This window comes from Hyla sarda, chromosome 1 (assembly GCF_029499605.1).
Source record: "Hyla sarda isolate aHylSar1 chromosome 1, aHylSar1.hap1, whole genome shotgun sequence".
Lineage (NCBI taxonomy): Eukaryota > Metazoa > Chordata > Amphibia > Anura > Hylidae > Hyla > Hyla sarda.
Window position 1 is genome coordinate 11,272,778 of NC_079189.1, and position 21,851 is coordinate 11,294,628.

Here is a 21,851-nt window from a genome sequence, read left to right on the forward strand (position 1 = left end):
AAGAAATGATCCTTCCGAGCCTGTTTGTGGCTGATGAAAGGGAGACCTCCTGTGCATTCCTACACAAGCCCAATTGCTGACTACAAAGCCCAGCTAGCGTTTGTCAAGGCTCATAGTGTGGCAAGCTTGTGGGGGTGTAGGGTATATGGGGTGTAGCTGTGCAGTGACTAAAGAGTGCTTGGTTAACCCTTAACACTCGTGACGCCAGGGTGGGGCTCCTCTGTATATACTTGTCCTATCGCCACCCATTCCAAGAGCGATAGGGAGGGATAATAAATGATTGTCCACAACCGGAGGTTTCAGAAAACTGTCGGAACTTTTACTGCAGGTTTTATGCAGGGTTAAACAGGAACAGTCTTTGTACAAGAAGAGTCTACTAGGATCCTGAGAGTTGGTTGGGACCTTTGTGAGTTTTAAGCTCTTGAGATTTATATGCGCTGTTCCAGTGGATTTTGGGGATTGAGTTTAGGTCCAGCGGTCACGCAGACTTTAGCAGGGAGTTGTATTGTAACTCACGATTTGGTAAGTTGCGGTATTATCAGGCTTTGTCCTGGTCTTGTCTTTGAAAGTTGCACGGATCTCTCCTCTCTGCTAGTCCGGAACCCAAGAGAGCAAGGATTGGCTGGCAGCTCCCTTATATGGGCAGGGGCTGGCCTTGAGCTCATTGGTCCATACCATCTTGTCAGTCACTTTACACAAGGGATTATGGTCTAAACATGTGACCACACACGTGACCTAGGAAGGTCCTTTAGCATACTCTAAGAGAATTAACATTTAATCACATGACCGAAGGTCCTGTGACCCTATATATACACAATTAAATATACACACACACAAGCATCACAAAATTAAAGAAGGAAGAGGTGACTAGGGGCTATCCCACCAGGAGAACCCTAGCTGAACGGAGTAACTCTGGATTTGGGGATCACCATAAAAGGTACGGTATACTATACGTTACCGGGACACCACAATAGAAAAAAAAAAGACCAGAACTAGTACTAAACAGAGCAAAGCTGTGCTGAGGCAGACCTATCTGCTAGAAAAATCTATGCAAAGTGCCCAAAACGCAGCATAGAGCCTTCACCCACCTCTTAGCAGACTAAAAAGCATGTGCAAGTAAAATGCATCAGCCTTATATAGATACTGTGGGGGATGTTTATCAAAGGATTTAGACTGGTTTTTCTTGTCTAAATTTGTCGCACAGAAAGTCTGTCTAAATATGTGCGACTTTTGCTCTAGAGGATTTTTAGAACATGATGCATTCTAGTCTATTTTAGACAGAAATGCATTGAAAAATGCATTGGTGCTGAATTTATCAAAATCGACTTTTCAGCAACAAGTCGCATTGGCTGAAAGTACGCCAAAATGTCAGACCATGTTGGAGCAGGTTTAAATACAGTCTAAAGCATAGATCCTGAAATCTGTGCGCAGAATTTATCAAGAGCCGTGCACCTTTTGATAAATTAGGCGCACAATAGACCGGACTAACCCTCTGTAGTTTGGTCTTTATTGATGCCGGACATAGACAACTTTGATAAATAGCCCCCTGTACATTTAATTTCCTGGTTCAATTAAACACGTATTATATCTTCCTAGTTGTGTCATAACAGAAAAGTAATAAGCGCCTTCAAGTCACACTAAGAAAACTAACCCCCAAAGCCATGTTTAGCTAAGAAAATGTTGGACAGTGTAGAGAACAGAAGACCCATGCCATGTCCTCTGCCAGTAAGAATGTTGGTGCTAGTACCAGCACCAGTATAGGTGGCAGCCAGGTTCCTGGTGGTAGTAGGAGCAGCCAAGTTCTCACTGCCTGACAGAGGTAATGTGGTTTCCCAGGATAATCTGGCTTTTCTGGACTGGATGAATCCTCAGTATTCTGAGGAGTCTTACCATATAGAAGGCTTGATTCACTGCTGCTGTTATTGATGCTCCTTCAGATCCTTAATCACCAAACAAAAAGCGGCTATATGTGGTTTATCTATGGCCACCCAATCAACACCAAAAATAAGGCCACAGAAAAAGTGATATATCAAAAAGTCTCACTATCTCTATTGAACGTGTAAAAAATACACACAATGTTAAAATATAATAGAATACACAAATGGAACAGCAGAAAAACAAAAGAAAAATAGAGGCGGCATATCATACAAATAATTAGTAGTCAGAGATCACAGATGAGTATAATAGGTAGAGATGTACACATCACTGCAAGTTAATATAATAAAGTGTGTAAGAAACTGGATAACCATACACTGCTATGAATATACTAATATGAATGAATGGACAAAGGAATAACATACAGTAAAGCTGTGCAATCTGCCGGGAGATACCTCATCTCCTACCCTGAATGCACATTTTCACCCTTCACTTCATCAGGGGGCGTGTACCAAACATAGGACTGAGGAGGTTATATATCTACAAAGTAGCCAATCTCGTTACTCATCCACTGGATAGACGTCTCTATCCACCAATCACACACACACACACACACTCATTCAGTGTCAGCTGTGTTCCATATAAGGTTACCTACAAACAGGTGAGCAGGTATCATTGCTCACATAATGCAGCCCTGTCCACAGATTGCTTGACATCATCACTCTGTGTCTCGAGATGCCGGAACGGCATCAAAGCAGTGGCGCTGTTAGAGTGCGTCAGTGACAGAGAGGGAAACTGCTGCGTCGCCGTCACGTGACTGCAGGTCACATGACGTGCGTACACTGTGCGCCATCACTCTAGTGCGGGCGGAACTAAGAGTCGCTCAGAAGGCCAACGGGCAAAGGTGCATCACCTGGGAACCGTCATCAATATGTGATCATATGACCAAACAACATAGTGGCCATCTGATCGACCGTGCTATCAAAGTGAGCAAGCCGTGAATAGAAGGTATAGGAGATAGGCTAATGCTGCGCAGTTTTGACCCTACAAAATAGAGAAATAGAAGTATAACACCCAACCATATTGATAAAACGGATCAAAAAAGTAAATATAGGAATGGCCATAATTTAGACAGACAATAGAAGACTCAGTAATAATTAGATTTTGCTGAGAAAAGACAAACACCCAGCGCATAAGTGCAATAAATAAAAAAATTAAAAAAGTACAAAAAAGCAAAGTGACACTTACCCACCACCAGTGCAGCACAAAGGAGTCAAAGTCAGATCCTTCCCAACTGTCTAGCAGCCAGGCCTCGTCCACAGGCAGCATTTTATCTGTCTTGACCTCATCATTGTTGTCTCCTCCTTCCTAATGCAGGTGAATGACGATTTTTTCCAGCCAGTGTGACTGTCAGCTGAGGGATTGGCAGCTAATCAGGAACACCAGTCACATGTCCAGACCTTTTGTGATGGCTACCAGCTTTGTCAGCAAATAGAACAGTGAAATTAGTAATAAAATGCCGCTGATATTCCTTTTAGAGCAAATGCTAAAGGTGATGATTGAAGGAAGCATGGAGGAGAGTTCCCATCTGGCTGGCAGCAGTACGGATGTTCTCCTCAAGGAGGATGACTTGGATGAGGAGGTAGAGAAAGTTGGACCTGGGAGGAGGAGGAGGATTTGGTAATGGACTCTCTGGAAGGGATAGGGGATCAAGACCCCTCGCAAGGCGGCATGATGATGAGGAGGACCACGACCAACCTTGGCAGTATGGAATGGAACAAGGATGGTAGCTGGATGCTTTCTTGTGTGTGCAGAGACAGCCATATTGTCATTTTAAAGGAAAGAATTTTCCCGTAATCTGAAAAGGAGGCTGAATTGGAGTTCTTTAAAAAGAAGCTACACAGCCAATTTGCACATCTTTCCAGTACTAAACACCTACCGAACGGGAGTCAAGTCTCCGCTCTCCACTGAGTTAACCCCAGCAAGAGAAAGGAGCAGTAGCAGCAGCACCAGCAGCATCTTCATACTGTGTGAATAAGCCTAAAAATCTGCCAGCTCATTTAAGAAGCTGATAGTTACCATGGGTTACTGCCTGTTGCCATAACAGCCATAGAAACTATTAAAATATATTCCTAGCAGTGTTGTACAGGGCCTTAGAGCTGATAGGCAGGGTTACAAACATGTTTGTGGCTTACTTCAATTGCTGGTTTGCGTCAAACAAAGCCGATTTGAACTGACAATTTTGAAAAAGTTGCCAAAACTGGTGTGTCGAACTTTTAAAAAGTTCGCTCAACTCTAATCATTATCATCAAACTCCTTATTGTCCCCGACACTTCTCTCTGTAAGATCTTCTAGGGCTCCTTGCTTCCCTTCAGTATAGCCACCATGACACCTTACAGTATCCCCAAAACATCTACCACCACCAGTCTTGCTAGTGTTATGCTCAGCCATAAATTCAACCTCCACCACCTCGGCAACACACTCTAATGGTTGTCTGTCCTCAAAAAATCCTCCTCTTGGCTAGTGCTATTCTTCTGCATAGCAGTAGAGGGCTCAGAAGCAAATACAGAGATGAGGAAAGGAAACAAACTGTCTACAATGGACAACTCCACCACACCATGTAATTGTAGACGATGAGGAATGCACAGCTGGTTCACCATCATAATGTCAGACTCTTCTTCTTCCTCCTGAGAAGACCTTGAATGAGTCAACCAGTCCATGTGGGCCTTACTATCCTGTGAAACCAGACAACCCCTGGCAGACAGTGATAACTTTGGATGACTGACATGGCTGATACTACTATCATCAGACACCTGGCTGCTGCTGCTGCCTTTACTGGTGTTGGTACTGCCACTTACATTCTTAATGGCGGAGGACATGGCAGGGGTCTTATGTCTCCAACAATTCCTTCACCAGATATATTTTTTGAGGTTATTTTGATGAGGTGGTTTTTCACTCACCTACTATTTAACTTTAACTTGGAACTGCGTTTGTTATCACACATTAAAATGCTAATGCTTGTTAAATTTTGGCGATTTTAATTGTCCTGTTACCTTACAACCAGGTAAAATTAATGTACATGCAATTTTAGAATGTTAATAAATATTAAATGTTCCTTGATTTTTATTGTGCTGTTAGCTTAAAAACGGTGGATATACTGTGTGTGCGCTTAAACCCTGTAAATGCAAGTAAGTTGCTTTTGTTGGCTATGCTGCATTTATGAAGATTTAAATACTTATTGCTATAATAGGTCAGCCCACAGATTTGCTCAGTTGGACAGATATTTATATGTGCCTGTACCAATGCTGGCTGGGATTTATAGTGCACAATAAGGCTTCTGCTGCAAGCGACAGGGGTTCCTTGAGATCAGCCCACAAATCAAGGCTGCGCTCAATTTGCTGTGGAATTATATAGCCCATGGTTTGTGCTCAGCCAGCTGAGGAGGTTATTGTGCGATGAGAAGGCTTTTTGGGATTCTGCAGGATCTCTGGTTCCTGCTCACACCATCTGTCTCTCTCCCTCTATCCAGAATGCTGCAGTGGCGCGCAACAAGCCTTCAAAAATGTGTAAAAGTCCCTTACCCCTTTGATGTCTCCCATTATCCTGGAAGTTGATTGACACACAAACCATCAAATCATTGTAAACCTCTTGCTATCGTGTGATAGTTGCAAGGAATGCGGGTCAACCTGATGCCATTTCACTGCACCTGTTTTTCCTTATTCCTCAGGGCACCAAAATGTCATGTCTTCCTCATCCCTCATGTTAATGATTTCACAAATTTTCTGGTTCATCCGAATGGAACTTGGAAATGTTCAACAGTTCTTCCTCGGTTTGCTAATATCTAGTATGAACATTCATACTATGGAACCCCTACTTGTAAGAGCAGTCACATTATGGAGCCTCTACTGTAAGAGTAGTCACACTATGGAGCCTCTATTGTAATAGCAGTCACATTATATTGTAAGAACGGTCACACTGTGGAGGCTCTACTGTAAGAGCAGTCACACTATGAAGCTGTTTCTGTAAGAACAGTCACACTATGGTGCCTCTACTGTAAGACCAATCATAATATGGTGTCTCTACTATTATAAGGGAATATACATTACGGAGCTCTGCTTTAATAGCAGTCACACTATGGAGATCTCCACTGTAAGAACAGTTACAGTATGGAGCCTCCACTGTAAAGCAGCCTTACTATGAAGTCTCTACTATAAGTGAAGTCCCACTATAGAGCCTCTACTTTAAGAGTAGTCATGCTATGGAGACTCTACTGTAAGATCAGTCACACCTTGGAGTCTCAACTGTAAGATCAGCCACACTATAGAGCCTCTACTGTAAGAGCAGTCACACTATGGAGATTCTACTGTAAGAGCAGTCACAGTATGGAGTCTCTTCTGTAAGAGCAGTCACAGAATGGAGTCTCTTCTGTAAGAGCAGTCACACCATGGAGTCTCTACTGTAAGATAGTCACATTATAATGTCTCTATTGTAAGGGCAGTGTGCAGTAGTGCCAAAAGTGGCCACAATGCTGCAAGATGTCTCTCCAAAGAGGTTGGAAAACCATTCAGAACACACACAAATTATATTGTAAGATCAGTCACACTCTGGAGCGTCTTCTGTAAGAGCAGTCACACTATGGAGCCTCTGCTGTAAGAGTACTCACACTATATTGTCTCTACTGTAAGAAGTCACTCTATGGAGTGTCTACTGTAAGAGAAGTCAAACTATGGACCCTCTATTGTATGAACAATCATAATGATGACTGAAGATTATCAGTAACTTGTCCATAGCTCATTACTGTTAAATGAATACATGAGCAGCATTTCCTATGACCTGTGATATCATGCTTGTTACTATTATAATAACCTGCACTATCTCCTCTGAAATCAGACAAATCTTTTTTTCTTCTTTGCCAACCCTGGACCCATAAAACTCTTCATTTATTACTGGGACATAAACAGAAAAGTCTGAACTGTGTCTATAGATCTGTGAAGCTTTGTCTGCAGCAGTCACATTATTCTCATCACTCTTCCTATAGACAATACTTACATGAGATATGACTTACTGCATACATAGTATCCCTCTCCAAGATGTCCTTTGATTATTTCTAGATTCTAAATGTTTACATATTGTGATCAACTCCCCCAATCATAAGTTCTTTATTCCGGTAACATTCCTCTATGCCATGAACCTCTTTTATCAAGCGATTACAAGCTGACTGTGTTGAATGAAGCCATGGAAGAACCAACATAAGAAGGAAAAGATATGTCTCCTTACAGTGATGGGTCGATAAATTATAAAGTATTCTAAGTAATATATGATGAATGGAAGTAAGAAGAACTATAGCGAACTACAGAGAAAATGATGGATCATAGTATCGGTGATATTATGGTGACTGCTCACATCTCTCCTCTTCTTAACCCCTTAAGGACCAAACCCATTTTCACCTTAAGGACCAGGCCAATTTTATTTTTGCATTTTTGTTTTTTCCTCCTCGCCTTCTAAAATCCATAACTCTTTTATATTTCCATCTATAGACCCATATAAGGGCTTGTTAATGAAACCTCTCATGTTACCATAAAATGTATGGCGAACCCCCAAATTTTTTTTTTAGGAAGGAAATTTAAATTAAAACCTCAATTTTGCACATTTTGGAGGGTTTCGTTTTCACACTGTACAATTAAAGGTACAAATGACATGTGTTCTTTATTCTGTGGGTCAATATGATTAAAATGATATCCATGGCTAGATACTTTTTATATTTTTGTACTGCTTAAAAAAAATGTAAAACTTTTTGTACAAAATCGGTAATCTAAAATCGCCCTATTTTGACCACCTATAACTTTTTTTCATTTTTTCGTATATAGGGCCGTATGAGGACTCATTTTTTGTGCCATCATCTTTACTTTTTATCGATACCACATTTGCATATATAAAACTTTTATATCCTTTTTTTCATTTTTGGACTCTTTATTTTTTTACGTTTACGCCGTTCACCATACGGGATCATTAACCCCTTAAAGACCAAGGACATACCAGTACATCCTGAGTCCTTTCCCTTTCTATAACGCGGGGCCACGACGTGGGTCGGGCCCAGCCTCTAACAACAGCCGGGACCCGTGGCTAATAGTGCACGGCAGTGATCGTGGTGCCGTGTGCTATTAACCCTTTAGACGCGGCGTTCAAAGTTGAACACCGCGTCTAAAGTGAAACTGAAACCATGCCAGTTAGCTCAGGGAGCTGTTCGGGATCGCCGCGGTGAAATCGCGGCCTCTCGAACAGCTGTTAGACATGAGGAGGGTCTCCTACCTTGCCTCCTGGTGTCCGATCGCCGAATGACTGCTCAGTGCCTGAGATCCAGGCATGAGCAATCAAGCGGCAGAATTCCTATTAGAAACCAGTGATCAATGTAAAAGATCAGTGTGTGCACTGTTATAGGTCCCTATGGGAGCTATAACACTGCAAAAAAAAAAAGTGAATGAAGATCATTTAACACCTCCCCTTTTCCCATTTTCCCAAAAGTTTGAATCACCCCCTTTTCCCATTTAAAAAAAAAAAAAAAACTGTGTAAATAAAAATAAACACATGTGGTATCACTGCGTGCGAAAATGTCCAAATTATAAAAATATATAATTAATTAAACCGCACGGTCAATGGCGTACGCGCAAAAAAATTCCAAAGTCCAAAATAGTGTCTTTTAGGTCACTTTTTATATCATGAAAAAATAAATAAAAAGTGATCAGCAAGTCCGATGAATACAAAAAGGATACCGCTAAAAACTTCATATCACGGCGCAAAAAATTAGCCCTCATACCGCCCCATATGCGGTAAAATTAAAAGTTATAGGGGTCAGAAAATGACAATTTTAAACATGTAGTTATGATTTTTTCAGAAGTGCGACAAAATCAAACCTATATAAGTAGGGTATCATTTTAATCGTATGGACCTGCAGAATATAGAGAATGTGTGTCATTTTTACCGAAAAATTTACTGCGTAGAAACAGAAGCCACCAAAAGTTACAAAATGGCTTTTTTTTTTTTCAATTGTCTCACAATGATTTTTTTTTTCCGTTTCGCCGTAGATTTTTGGGTAAAATGACTGATGTCATTACAAAGTAGAATTGGTGGCACAAAAAATAAGCCATCATATGGATTTTTAGGTGCAAAATTGAAAGGGTTATGATTTTTTAAAGGTAAGGAGGAAAAAAGTGCAAAAATGGAAAAAACCCTGGTCCTTAAGGGGTTAACATTATATTTTCATAGTTTGGACATTTATGCACGCGGCGATACCAAATATGTTTGTAAAAAAATGTTTACACTATTTGGGGGTAATATGGGAAAAAACGGACCATTTTCATTTTTATTGGGGGAGGGGATTTTTAAACTTATTTTTACATTTTTCAACTTTTTTTTTAACAATTTTTATGTCCCCATAGGAGACTATCTATAGCAATCATTTGATTGCTAATACTGTTCAGTGCTATGCATTTGACATAGCACTGATCAATATTATCGGCCATCTCCTGCTCTGGTCTTCTCAATCTCAGACCAGAGCAGGAGACACCGGGAGACGGACGGTGGCAGGTGAGGGGACCTCCATCCGCCGTTACAGGTGATCGGATCGCCGCGGCAGCGCTGCGGGCGATCCGATCATCAATTTTATCATGCGCATTGCCGCAGATGACATGATCTGTACAGATCACGGCATCTGAGGGGTTAATGGTGGACATCCTTGCGATTGCGGATATCGGCCCTTACCGGCGGGTCTCCGGCTGCTGATAGCAGCCGGAACCTGCTGTGTATGACACGAGCACCGCTCTAATACTCGCGGTCATACACAGGGCGTAAATGTACGTCCTGGTGTGCGAAGTCCCGCCAAACCAGGACGTTCATTTATGTCCGTGGTCGTTAGGGGGTTAAACAGTATGATGGGATCTATTTTTACATTGTCTGACCTCCTCACACATTATTATGGATCTGCTCCCAGATGGTTGAGATCTGAAATGTCTTGCAGAAAAAGAAGATAACTTTTCTTACACTTCTTTCTTTCCATATTCCACATTTTCATACAGAGATTATCCCTTGTCACATAAGCCTCTGTCTCCAGTAAGCCTGGGTTCTCACATAGTATTTTGGTCATTGTTTGGTCAATATTTCGTAAAAAACTCCAAATTATTATATGTCAACCCAGATTAGGAGAGGAAAGAACCTCCTGAAACTCTGTTTCCCAAAATCAATCGGTTGGCTACAACTACCTGCAACTCTTTTGCAACTCTTTTCTGCCATATTAGAGGCTGGCTTTTAGATTCTAAATGGTTTTCCAACCTCTCTTTGGAGAGACATTTTGCAGCGTGGCTGCTTTTGGCACTACTAGACACCAAGTACAAATATCTATCACACCGTGTGATCTTACCTGGTTCTCATGGATACCATAGGAGCTTGGAAAGCTATCAGAAAACCCTACTGGTTCCCTTTTTGTGTATCCAAACATATACCACTGTGTGATCTTCCATCCTTTCCTCAAGGACACCAAAATCAACTTTATGCCACGTGGCGAGTCTGCTTCATATGTTGAGTAGGGGATCTTAATAACGATGTAGAGGAGAACACTCTCTCTCCTGAATTGATCTAGGTACCCTCCTCCTTATTATTTCCAAAACACCCAGCTTCACTCCAACTGCAATTTCCTGGTAAATTGAGTTGCGGTGGTAGTAAAAGAAAGGACTGTTCGATAGCAGAGATGTCATAAATCACTCTCTGATTTATATAGGCTCACTGCGGATAGAGGCACTGAAACAGGACTTTTCAAATCAAAGTTCAGTGTTTTATTCACACTTGGCAAACCGCAAAGCAGCAGTCTTAAATGCAGATCAAAGAAAAAGTAGCAAAAGTCCAACTGCGTTCCTTAGGTGTTTGTTCACACCCGAGTCAATGCAATGCAGCATGCCTTTAAGTGGTCTCTGATGCACAGTTTGCCCATCTAGAACAAAGGACTGGGGAAAACAGGAGTGAAAGATAAATTAATACCGGGCCTCTCCGAAATATGTAAATCTATGGTAAACAAAAACTAGAGGGGAATATATCTTAAGATTTTACACAAAGCATTTACTTCATTAAATGCTTTTAGATGTGACCTTCGACACTGGCTACAACCTACTGTCCCTTTCGTGTCGGAAATTATTTACACATTCAACACCTCTTATTTTTGGACAGGCTAGACAACCTTAGTTCCCTAACCAAGTCCACCTTCTAGGAAGGGTATGCCTGGAAAGATCAGGGGAAGTTGTAATTTTGCCTCTTCAAATTCAATCTCACAAAAGAGAAGTAGTGAATCTGGCATATCACATCTCTGGATCTTGAGCTTGGAGGCCAAAGAGCTCTGCGAGCCCTATCAATTGCAATCAGAGACTGTGCAGCCCTGCCAAGGACAAAGTTAAAATGTCCCTCTGTGGAGGCAGGTCTCTGCATAAAAAGGCGGGTGCTACACAGTATAGGGGACCCAGGTGTCTCCACCTCAGGTAGGGGAGCAGGGAGGGAGGCCCCTGAAGCACCCCAGTCTCCATGACAGGAGGAGACTACTTTATTGGACAGGATGTCTAAGAGGCCAAGCATGGAGGCTCCATGGCCCAGGGTCCTTGGCGTAGATGTTACCAAGTGCTCAGCTCCACAATAAGGAGGGTTTTTATAGCAGGATGGAGGCAGTATGCTGCATCCTGGGCACCTGGAGTAAAAAGCACAGTTGCCAATGAGAGTAGAGCTGGGGATGTCGGGCTGAGAGCAGACTCCCCCAGAACCAGATCTATCAGGAGGAGGGGAGCAAAGGAAGGCCGGGGTTCTCTGGTCCTACCCCACCATTGGCTGCAGAGCTGGAGCCTGGAGAGACGTTCACTGGCGTAGGGCTGGTGCAAGGATTATTGCCACCCTAGGCAAAAACTAATTTTGCCGGCCCTTTGACACATCCCGCCTTACTACTGGAGTGTCACACTGTAACAAACCTCTGCATGTAATCTCCTTACTACTGAGGTGAAACACTGTAACAAACCTCCTCCTCATATAATCACCTTACTACTGGGGTGACACACTGTAACAAACCCCCTACTCATGTAATCTCTATACTACTGGGGTGACACACTGTAACAAATGTCATCCTTATGTAATCTCCTTACTACTGGGGTGACACAATGTAACAAACCCCCTACTCATGTAATCTCTATACTACTGGGGTGACACACTGTAGCAAACCGCCTCTTCATGTCTTCATGTAATCTCCTTACTACTGGTGTGTGTGAGAAGGTAAAGGGCATTGTGGTTGATGGTTGGTTTGTGTCACCAGTGCCCCTGGCCTTGGTAAAGTAAGAGCCGATAATTGTCCACTGTGCTGTGATGCAGACTGACACTGTTTCTGTAGTATGGCTGGAAAGCCAATCAGAGATGGCTCTTACTGGGAGTGGTCAAGTGTTCGGTGGGGGCCATTCCCCACAATCCAGGCCGCCTTTTGTTGGCCTTAAAGGCAGACTGCTCCGCCAGCTGAGGGGGATTTGTATGTTGCAGCTCACACTGCCAGGGAGCTGAGTTTTGAGATCTTCCTTGTGGAGTGTGGAAGCTGGTGAGCAGACTGCCTGGAGGCTTGGAAAAGACTTGCTTGATGCTGCATTGCATTGACTCGGGTGTGAACAAACACCTAAGGAACGCAGTTGGACTTTTGTTACTTTTTCTTTGATCTGCATTTAAGACTGCTGCTTTGCTGTTTGCCAAGTGTGAATAAAACACTGAACTTTGATTTGAAAAGTCCTGTTTCAGTGCCTCTATACTGCAACCACACCTGTCTGCAAGAGGGAGTCATCACAGGTGAAGCACTGTAACAAACCTCCTCCTCATGTAATTTCCTTACTACTGGGGTGACACACTGTAGCAAACCCCCTCCTCATGTAATCACCCTACTAGGGTGACACACTGTAACAAACCCCCTCATCATGTAATTTCCTTCCTACTGGGGTGACATGTCTTTGCATTACGTGCAGAAGCATACACGCTCATGATTTTTAAAGGAGTTCTCAACTGCCCTGCCTTCCGGAGCTCCGCTCGCAGCATCTGGAAGTTTATTACTCCGAACGCTGTGTGCGGGCTTCCAGCTTCAAGGCCGCCTCCACGTGACGTCACGCCCGCCCCCTCAACGAAAGTCTATGGGAAGGGGGCGCGACCGCTGTCACGCCCCTTTCCCATAGACTTTCGTTGAAGGGGCGGTTGTGACGTCACGAGGGGACGGCCTCGAACCTGGGAGACCGCACTCAGCGTTCGGAGTAATAAACTTCCAGACGCTGCGAGCGGAGCTCCGGAAGGCAGGGCAGTGGAGAACCCCTTTAAAGGGCCCGAGCCTGCATAGTGTGTGTGTGTGTGTGTGTGTGTGTGTATGTGTGTGTATATATATATATATATATATATATATATATATATATATATATATATATATATATATTTATTATATGAAAATCATAAAATGTTGCAGTATCTTGTAATACCTTTTCTATTTAAACAGAATTTTGTAGAGAAGCTTTCGGGATTCCTCCCTTTACCAAGTCTAAAGAAAATCTAACCTCACTAGCAGAAGACACAGGTTACATCTCACAAATATGCAGGGGTTAAGACAATAGATGTGGAGAATTCACACTAAGATGGGCCATAAATTGCCCTGCTATAGGAACATAGACTAAAAGGTACTACAAGATACTGCAACATTTTTTTATTTGCATCTGCATCACTGGACTAATACGGCTACTCAATTTTACTACTATATAGTGTGGTGTCAAGGGGGCTGCTAGGGCCCCTAAGGCTATGGAGGCAAGGTTGTGATAGCGATCACTGCAATTGCGACTGCTGCCATCTCTATAGCTATGCCACTGGCTGGAGGCACTCTGGGGAACACTGTTGTATATGTGTGTGTGTGTGTATGTGTGTATATATGTATATATACAGTCTTCCTCAACCAGGGTGCATCCAGCTGTTGCAAAACTACAACTCCCAATTGCAGTTTTGCAGCAGCAGCTGGAGGCACCCTGGGAAGCATTGGTGTATAATTATATTTATTTATATATATTTGTACACATAGACACTTATGTACACCCCCATCCCCACCCCAGGCAGGGCCGTGATAAGGGAAACTTAGGGTGCGCTCACACAGCCGCCTGTTCCCGTTTTTCTATCCCTGTTTCGGTTCCGTTCTTGCACCCTGTAAAAATATATATATTTTTTTTAACATGGGAGTCAATGGGAACCGTACAGAACCGTATGTGCGTACGGATCCATACGGTTTTTGACTTTGCACAGTTATTTTTCTTGAAATTTCAATCAAACAAGTGAAACTTGGAGGGAAAAGTGGAAAACGTATACGTTTTTTTCTTAAAAATCTGATGCAACTGGACATCATTTTTCAAACCGTATACGGTTTTTAACCATATATGGGTTGAAATTTGTACACACATTTTGATACAGTTTAGTCAGGTTTTGAGGAATCCGTTCTTCATCAAAAACTTGATACGGGAACTGTATTGCAAAAACGTTTGTTTTCACCCTATACACGGTAAAAATTAACTTTCCTTTTTTTTTTGTGGGTCAAAACGAATAAAATGATTACATGCTTTTCTATTATTGTACTGCTTTTAAAACAAACTTTTCACAAAATAAGTAAGTTTAACATCTTAAGGACCAAAACAATTAGGTCTGGACGCCCCTTAAAGACCAGGCCTGTTTTTTCAAATTGGGGATGTCTGACTTTATCAGAGAATAACTCTGGTAACATTTTGCCAATCACGATAATTCTGACATCGTTTTTTTTGTCATAAGTTTTCCTTCATGTACATAGTAAAAGTAAACCGATATGATTTGTAGTTTTTTTTTTTTTTTACAATGCCAAAAAATCACGACATTTAAAAAAAGATCTTTTACCTTTTTTAACACTAATAGGTTGCATATATTCATACTTACTGACCAAATAGTTTATGAAACTTATACTTTCAGATGTCTACTTTATTTTGAAAGCATTTTTTATTAACATTTTAAATGAATTAGAAGCCTAACAATTTTTTACTTGAAAATGTCAAAATGTTGAAAATTTGAAAAGTACATATTTTTTTTACAGTATGTGCTATGCAAGGTTTGCAGAAATTTGAAGGTGGTAGAACATAGGACCCCCCTCCCCCCCCCCCCAAATGAGGCTGGGTTCACATCACGTTTTTCAACTACGGTTTCCGCATACGTTTTCATTAGTGAAAACGTATGGAACGGTATTGAAAACAGTATACATAGGCAAAGCATTGCAAACCGTATGCACCCTTATGCATACGGTTTGCTTGCAATACGGTTTTTAACAGTACTCCAAACCTTGTTCAACCACGGTTTTGACTCCAGTTTAAAAACCGTATTGCAACAGCATACCTTTTTTTTTAACATGAACGTCAATGGGAAACGCACATTTATACGGTTCCATACGGCAAAACCGTATGCGTTTTTTCTTTGCACATGCGCATTTGCATCCTAAAGTCCCCACCCAAGACCCCTCCCATTAAAAATGGACAGAATTTTCAAAAACGTATGTTTTTTTTATAATAAAAACGGACGGAACTTTATGCACTTTTTTTTAACCTTTTCCCATACTGTTCCATCCGTTTTTTTCCCATACGCTTTTTGATAGAAAACGTATGCAGGAACTGTAGTTGAAAAACGTGATGTGAACCCAGCCTGACCCCATTTTAAAAACTAGACCCCCTCAAGGTATTTGCTAGGGGGTACAGTGAGTATTTTAACACCATAGTTTTTTGTCAGGAATTATTAAAAAGTCAGTGTTAAAAAAAAATTCAAAGTTTGCTTTTTTTCACAAATGCATCATTTGTGGGACATATTTTTTGTACATCACTTCTGATATTGCAAGAAATGCACCCTATATTTTATTGAGCTGCTCAGCCCGTGTTTGGAAATACCCCCACTTAGGCCATATTTGATTCCTTGGCTGCGTGGTAGGACTCAGAAGGAGAGGAGCGCCATTTGGCTTTCAGGACATCATTTTAGGGCGAATGGATTATAGTCCGCACTTCATGCCTGCAAAGGGTTTTAGCTGCCAGAACCATACAGAACCCCCACAAGTGACCCCTTTTTGGAAACTACACCCCCTAAAGTATTCATCTAGACCAAAAGTGAGTACTTTCAGTCCTTTTTGAGTGGCTGGAATGGTTATAAAGTCAGTGGAAAAAATGAAAATTTTCTTTTTTTTGTTCATAAATGCATCATTTGTGGCACATATTTTTTGTACATTGCATCTGAAAAGTGGAAAATGCGCCCCATATTTTATTACTCTATTCGTCCCATGTTCCGTAATACCCCCACTTAGGCCATATAGGGTTGCATGGCCACATGGTTGGACCCAAAAGGAGAGGAGCCCCATTTAGCTTTCAAGATATCATTATACACATTATAGGTTGCACTTCATCTTGCAAAGCTTTCTGTCAGAACAATACTGCACCTCCAGAAGGGACCCCATTTTTGAAACTAGACCCCCTAAAGTATTCACCTAGGGCAAAAATTGAGTATGTTGAGCCCTTATTGTGTGACTAGAATAATTTCTATTATATTCGCTTTTTTTCCCCACAAATTCTTTTAGTAAGTTGCTTTTGAAATGGAGGAAACGTGCCCCATGTTTTATCACGCTGTTCATCCCGGGCTAGGCAGTACCCCATATCTGGTTGCCTGACTGCCTGGCTTTCAGGACATCATTATATAAATTATAGACCCCACTCCATGCCTGCACTGATGTATATACACCTATTCATATTTCCAACAGAGAGCTGTGATTGGCTGGAACCATCTGGCCAATCACAGCTCTGTGGGAGATATGAATAGGTGTATATATACGTCAGTGCAGGGGACCATAGGAGAGCGGCCGGCCACATCTATAAATTATACAGGAGGATCGCAAAGGGGAGATCTGTCAATTAGTACATGTACTACTACTCCCATCAGGGAACAGTGTGTTCCATGCTGGGAGTAGTAGTACTACCTTACAAATTGTAAAAAATAAAGGAAAAAAGTGAAAAACACACACACACTACATTTTTTTTTTTTTTTTTTTTTTTTTGGATACATTTTTAGGTCCCCGGCCGCCCACATAAATTGATCCCTGTTTTAAAAATTTATAAAAAGAAATGTTTTATGAAAAAGATACATTTTGTTAGATGCAATTTTTTCCTTCACAACTGTATCTTTTTTTTTTATGGTACCCTACAAAATTTTATTAAAAAAAGGTATCTCCATCACTTTTTTGGATCGCTAAAGTCCAAAAAAGAATAAAAAACTGTTACGCCGAGCGCTCCGGGTCCCTGCTCCTCCCCGGAGCGCTCGCAGCGTTCCTCTCTCTGCAGCGCCCCGGTCAGACCCTTCTGCTACGTCTGACCTTGCCTCTGTCTAGTCCTACTGTGCCACGCCTTCTCAGCAGTCAGCGAGGTTGAGCCGTTGCCGGTGGATACGACCTGGTTGCTACCGCCGCAGCAAGACCATCCAGCTTTGCGGCGGGCTCTGGTGAATACCAGTAGCAACCTAGAACCGGTCCACCGACACGGTCCACCGACACGGTCCACGCTAATCCCTCGCTTACACAGAGGATCCACATCCAGCCTGCCGAATCGTAACAAAAACCCACATCGCTTTTCTTGGCGTTCTTTTTTTCACTCCCATAGACTTCTATGGGAGAAAAACGCCACGTTTTTGACTAAAAATCGCCAGTGGCTCAACATGCTGCGATTTTGGAAAACTGCCAAGGAGCTGAAAAACACCAAAAAAGAGTGAAAAAACGCCAAAAGGGTATAAAAAAACACGCCAAAGTGAAAAACGCCAAGTGAAATAAGAATTTTGCGATTTCTCATTGATTTACAGCTAACATCTGGCCGCAACGTTTTTTGCCCGAAAAAAATAAATATAAAAATAAAAAGAATTTAAAATTTTTATAGAAATTGTGATCAGTCATTTGATGTTCAAATAAATGCAGAAAATACTGGAGATAATGGAATAATAATCCTACAATTCAATAGTTTTCACTAATATTTAGTCTTCATTACTATTGCCCAGATTTATAAAAATGTGTGCGAGAAAAAGTGGAGAGATTTTCCCACAGCAACCAATCACAGTTCAGCTTTCAAAGTTTGCTAAAACTGGGCCATATGGTTTCTACATGTGTAAGGTTTGGGTCACACCGTGTTTTTTCAGGCCAAATTATTTCCACATTGTTAGGCCTCTTTCACACTATGAAATATCTCCGTTTAGGAACTTCCATCAGAAGTTACGTCACTATATCGACAAAAAACGGCCGTTACAAAACCCCTGACGGCCGTGACTAAATTGCATTGCAGCCTATGGGGTTTTGTAACTGCCCGTTTGCACCCGCATATGCCCGTAATTCATTACGGGCGTTATATAGTGACGGGACATCGTGGCGTAAAAATTACTGCATGCAGTAATTTTTCCGCCACGATGTCCCTCCATTATTTAACGCACGTAATGAATGGGCAGTTACAAAACCCCATAGGCTGCAATGCAATTTAGTCACAGCCGTCAGGGGTTTTGTAACGGCTGGGTTTCGCCGATATAGTGACGGAACTTCTGACGGAAGTTCCTAAACTGAGATATTTCATAGTGTGAAAGAGGCCTTAAGATTAATGTGCACACAATATTTTAAAATAGTAGGCACTTTTTATAAGTGAAAGACTCCTGCAAAAAAAAAAAAAAAAAACCTCTGGATTAACATATACAAACATTCTCAATCACTATTATCAATGATGGGGATTAATATTTCCTAGTCATTCCTTCCTTTTTCCCCAGTAGGTCAGTTTTTCTGTTCATTTCAGATTTAAACAAAATGATAAAACATTTTGGAAAAAACACACACCCTAGAAGTCCAGTACTGGACGCCATCACTGCAAAGATCTCCACAGCCACCATGGATTTCCCTGTGGTGCTCAGATAAGCCGGGATCATGGCGATCCAGACACTGCAGAACAGCAGCATGCTGAAGGTGATGTACTTGGCTTCATTGAAAGTGTCCGGTAATGTCCTCACCATGAAAGCCAGAACAAAGCTCACCGCTGCCATGAACCCCAGATAACCCAACATGGAGTAGAACCAGATATCTGAACCTGTATTACACTGAATGATGATCTTCCCAGGATAAGACTGAGTGTCCAGGTCCTGGAATGGGGGAGAGATAGACAACCAGATAACACAGATTACAACTTGAATGGAAGAACACAACAACACTATGGTATAGGGCAGCTTCACACTCAGCCATTTTCTCCAGGGACTTCCAGGCTTGGTGGACTTAAAAGCAACACAAACCATAACAGTCTTGGCAAGAAGTGAAGAGACGGCGACTGAGAAGAAGACTCCAAAACTGGTTTCACGTAACCTACAAGTGACATCACTGGGACGACCAAGAAACAAGAAGACAGAGAGGAAGCTGAGGAGGATGGAGACCAGGAGGAGATAACTCAGGTTTCGGTTATTAGCTTTAACAATAGGAGTGTCCCGGTAGGAGATAAATATTCCAAATATGGAGCCAGTCACAAGACATCCGAAGATGGAGACACATGAGAATACAGAAGCCATTGTGTCATTTTGGTAAGAGATAAAATCCATGACTTTAGGCAGGCATCGGTCTCTCTTCTCATTTGGCCATTCATCACTTGGGCATTTCATGCAGAAGTCAGAGTCTGTAGGAAGATTTTATATTACATATTAAAAGGTTATATTATCTATCTATCTATTTATCTAGACAAAGAATAAGTCAGCAAGCACTTTAGTTGATACCAAACTATTATGGATGCAGGCCAGGTCCATATAATAGTTTGGTATCAACTAAAGTGCTGGCTGACTTATTCTTTGTCTGTATTACACATAGGGTGAGTGGCTACCTCCATGTTGGCCTTGCACCTCACCCACCTCTATCAGGTGTGTATATAAGGTGTCTTGGATGTTCCAGACCCTGCCATGCTTACTGAACTGTTCACACAGAGGCATATTCACAGTGTAGGGTCCGTCCCAATGAGGCCACCTTATCGCGGTGGGATGGTCCAAGCTATTTGACCGCCGGCGGAGACAAATTTGCGAGCTAAGTGCCTCACTATCTTATAGTTTCACATTTGCATCTCTTACACCATAGCTGTATAGCTCTCCATGTTTTATCTGCATGTTCATGTTTCACCTATATCCTTGTGATGGCAGTGTGCTGCTGCATTCTTCTGTTGCTATCTATTTATCTATCTAGATTCAAAGCAAAAGGACGACTGCAACACAGCAGAGTATAAAAAAAAATAGGGTCGCTTTAATCCAACAAAAGACAGACAACATTTCTGGGGTCTCACTTCACCATTTTCAATTGAGTTAAGAGTGGAGGAGTGTTGTTCTTCTGTTATTTTGTACTAGCTATTCTTTCTATCTATCTATAAGCCGAAGGGAGCAGCACATCCTTACAATAATAGTAAAGGTGCCAGAAGGTCAAAGAGGCCTCAGTCCAAGGCCTAAGTGCAGATCCAAGCAAAAAGGTGACTGCAGCACATGGGAGTATCAAAAATGTGCAAGTAACTTTTATTCCATGAACAGGCAAGTGCGACATTTCGGTGTTCTCACAACACCATTCTCAAGCCAATGATAGTGATCACAGCAAAGTATATTTAAGAGAGAGCATCAATAAATGCATAATTACAAGTATAAAGACATTATTATCACATAAAGATGACCGTGTGTAGATAAATATATACAAATGTAAAACTGTGAATAAAGGGGACACATCATGTCCAATACATATGTGCGTCAGATTAAAACATGAAGTACATAGATTACAGATAATGCAGAGAATGGACAACCATAGTTAATAACTAGTTAATAAATCCCGTCAGCTGAAATCAATATAAAATCAAATACTCAAGGCGGGTGTATGGCAAGACTCACCAGAAATAAGTAGATGCCACTCCGGCACCTGTCAGCATGCGCGCCTGAGTCGTATCTAGTTCCGATCACGTGACCATATTGTCATCAGTCACGTGAGCCCAGTTACTCGGAATGTGATCGGTCAGTTTAATTCTGATGCAGTACACCCTGCAATGCAGCCGCAGTGACTATTTTCCCACGTTTACCAGCACCATGACAGCTGTATTATGATTATTTCTGGTGAGTCTTACCACATACACACCTTGCCTATTTGATTTTATATTGATTTCAGTTGACGTTAGTTATTAACTAGTTATTAATTATGGTTGTCCATTCTCTGCATTATCTGTAATGTATGTACTTCATGTTTTTAATCTCACGCACATATGTATTGGACATGATGTGTCCCCTATATTCACGGCTTTACGGCTTTACATTTGCATACATTTATCTACACACTGTCACCGTTATTTAATAATGGTGTCTTTATAATTGTAATTATGTATTTATTGATGCTCTCTCATATATATACTTTGCTTTGATCACTATAATTTGGCTTGAGAATGGTGTTGTGAAATCTCTGTAACGTCGCACTTGCTTGTTCATGGAATAAAAGTTACTTGCACTCTTTGAAACTCCTGTGTGCTGCGGTTGCCTTTCATCTATCTGTCTATCTCTCATATTTCTATAATAAGGTCTATGTATTATTTGATTAATTACGCAGAAGGCCAGCTTTCTTGGTGATGGTTGGGTGGTGCCGGGGCTGCCGTCAAGGGGGTTCAGCCAGTACTCCAGTAAGCCTGGGCCCCTGCTGCACCCTTTTACAGCAGCCCCAGCACAGAAGCAGAAGACCACTGTTTAAACAGCGATCCCCTGCTTCTGTACCTACAGTCAGGGCTGTCATTAAGGCCTGGATACAAATTAAGATGGTGGGGCTGGGTCGTCCACCACATTATGTAGAGGAGCCGGAAGGAGATCATTTGCCCAGGCAGCCACTATGGCCATTTAACCCC

The 21,851-nt window shown here is 41.8% G+C and overlaps 1 protein-coding gene across 1 annotated transcript in view; it reads right to left on the reverse strand.

The window, feature by feature from the left end:
- Positions 1 to 18,699: 18,699 nt before the first annotated feature.
- The window catches only part of LOC130283800 (vomeronasal type-2 receptor 26-like), a 61,478-nt gene continuing 58,326 nt past the window's right edge, over positions 18,700 to 21,851 (reverse strand). The window contains exon 5 of the mRNA XM_056537208.1: positions 18,700 to 19,622. Coding sequence (XP_056393183.1) covers positions 18,700 to 19,622 — 923 coding nt within the window. The remainder of the gene's footprint in view (positions 19,623 to 21,851) is intronic.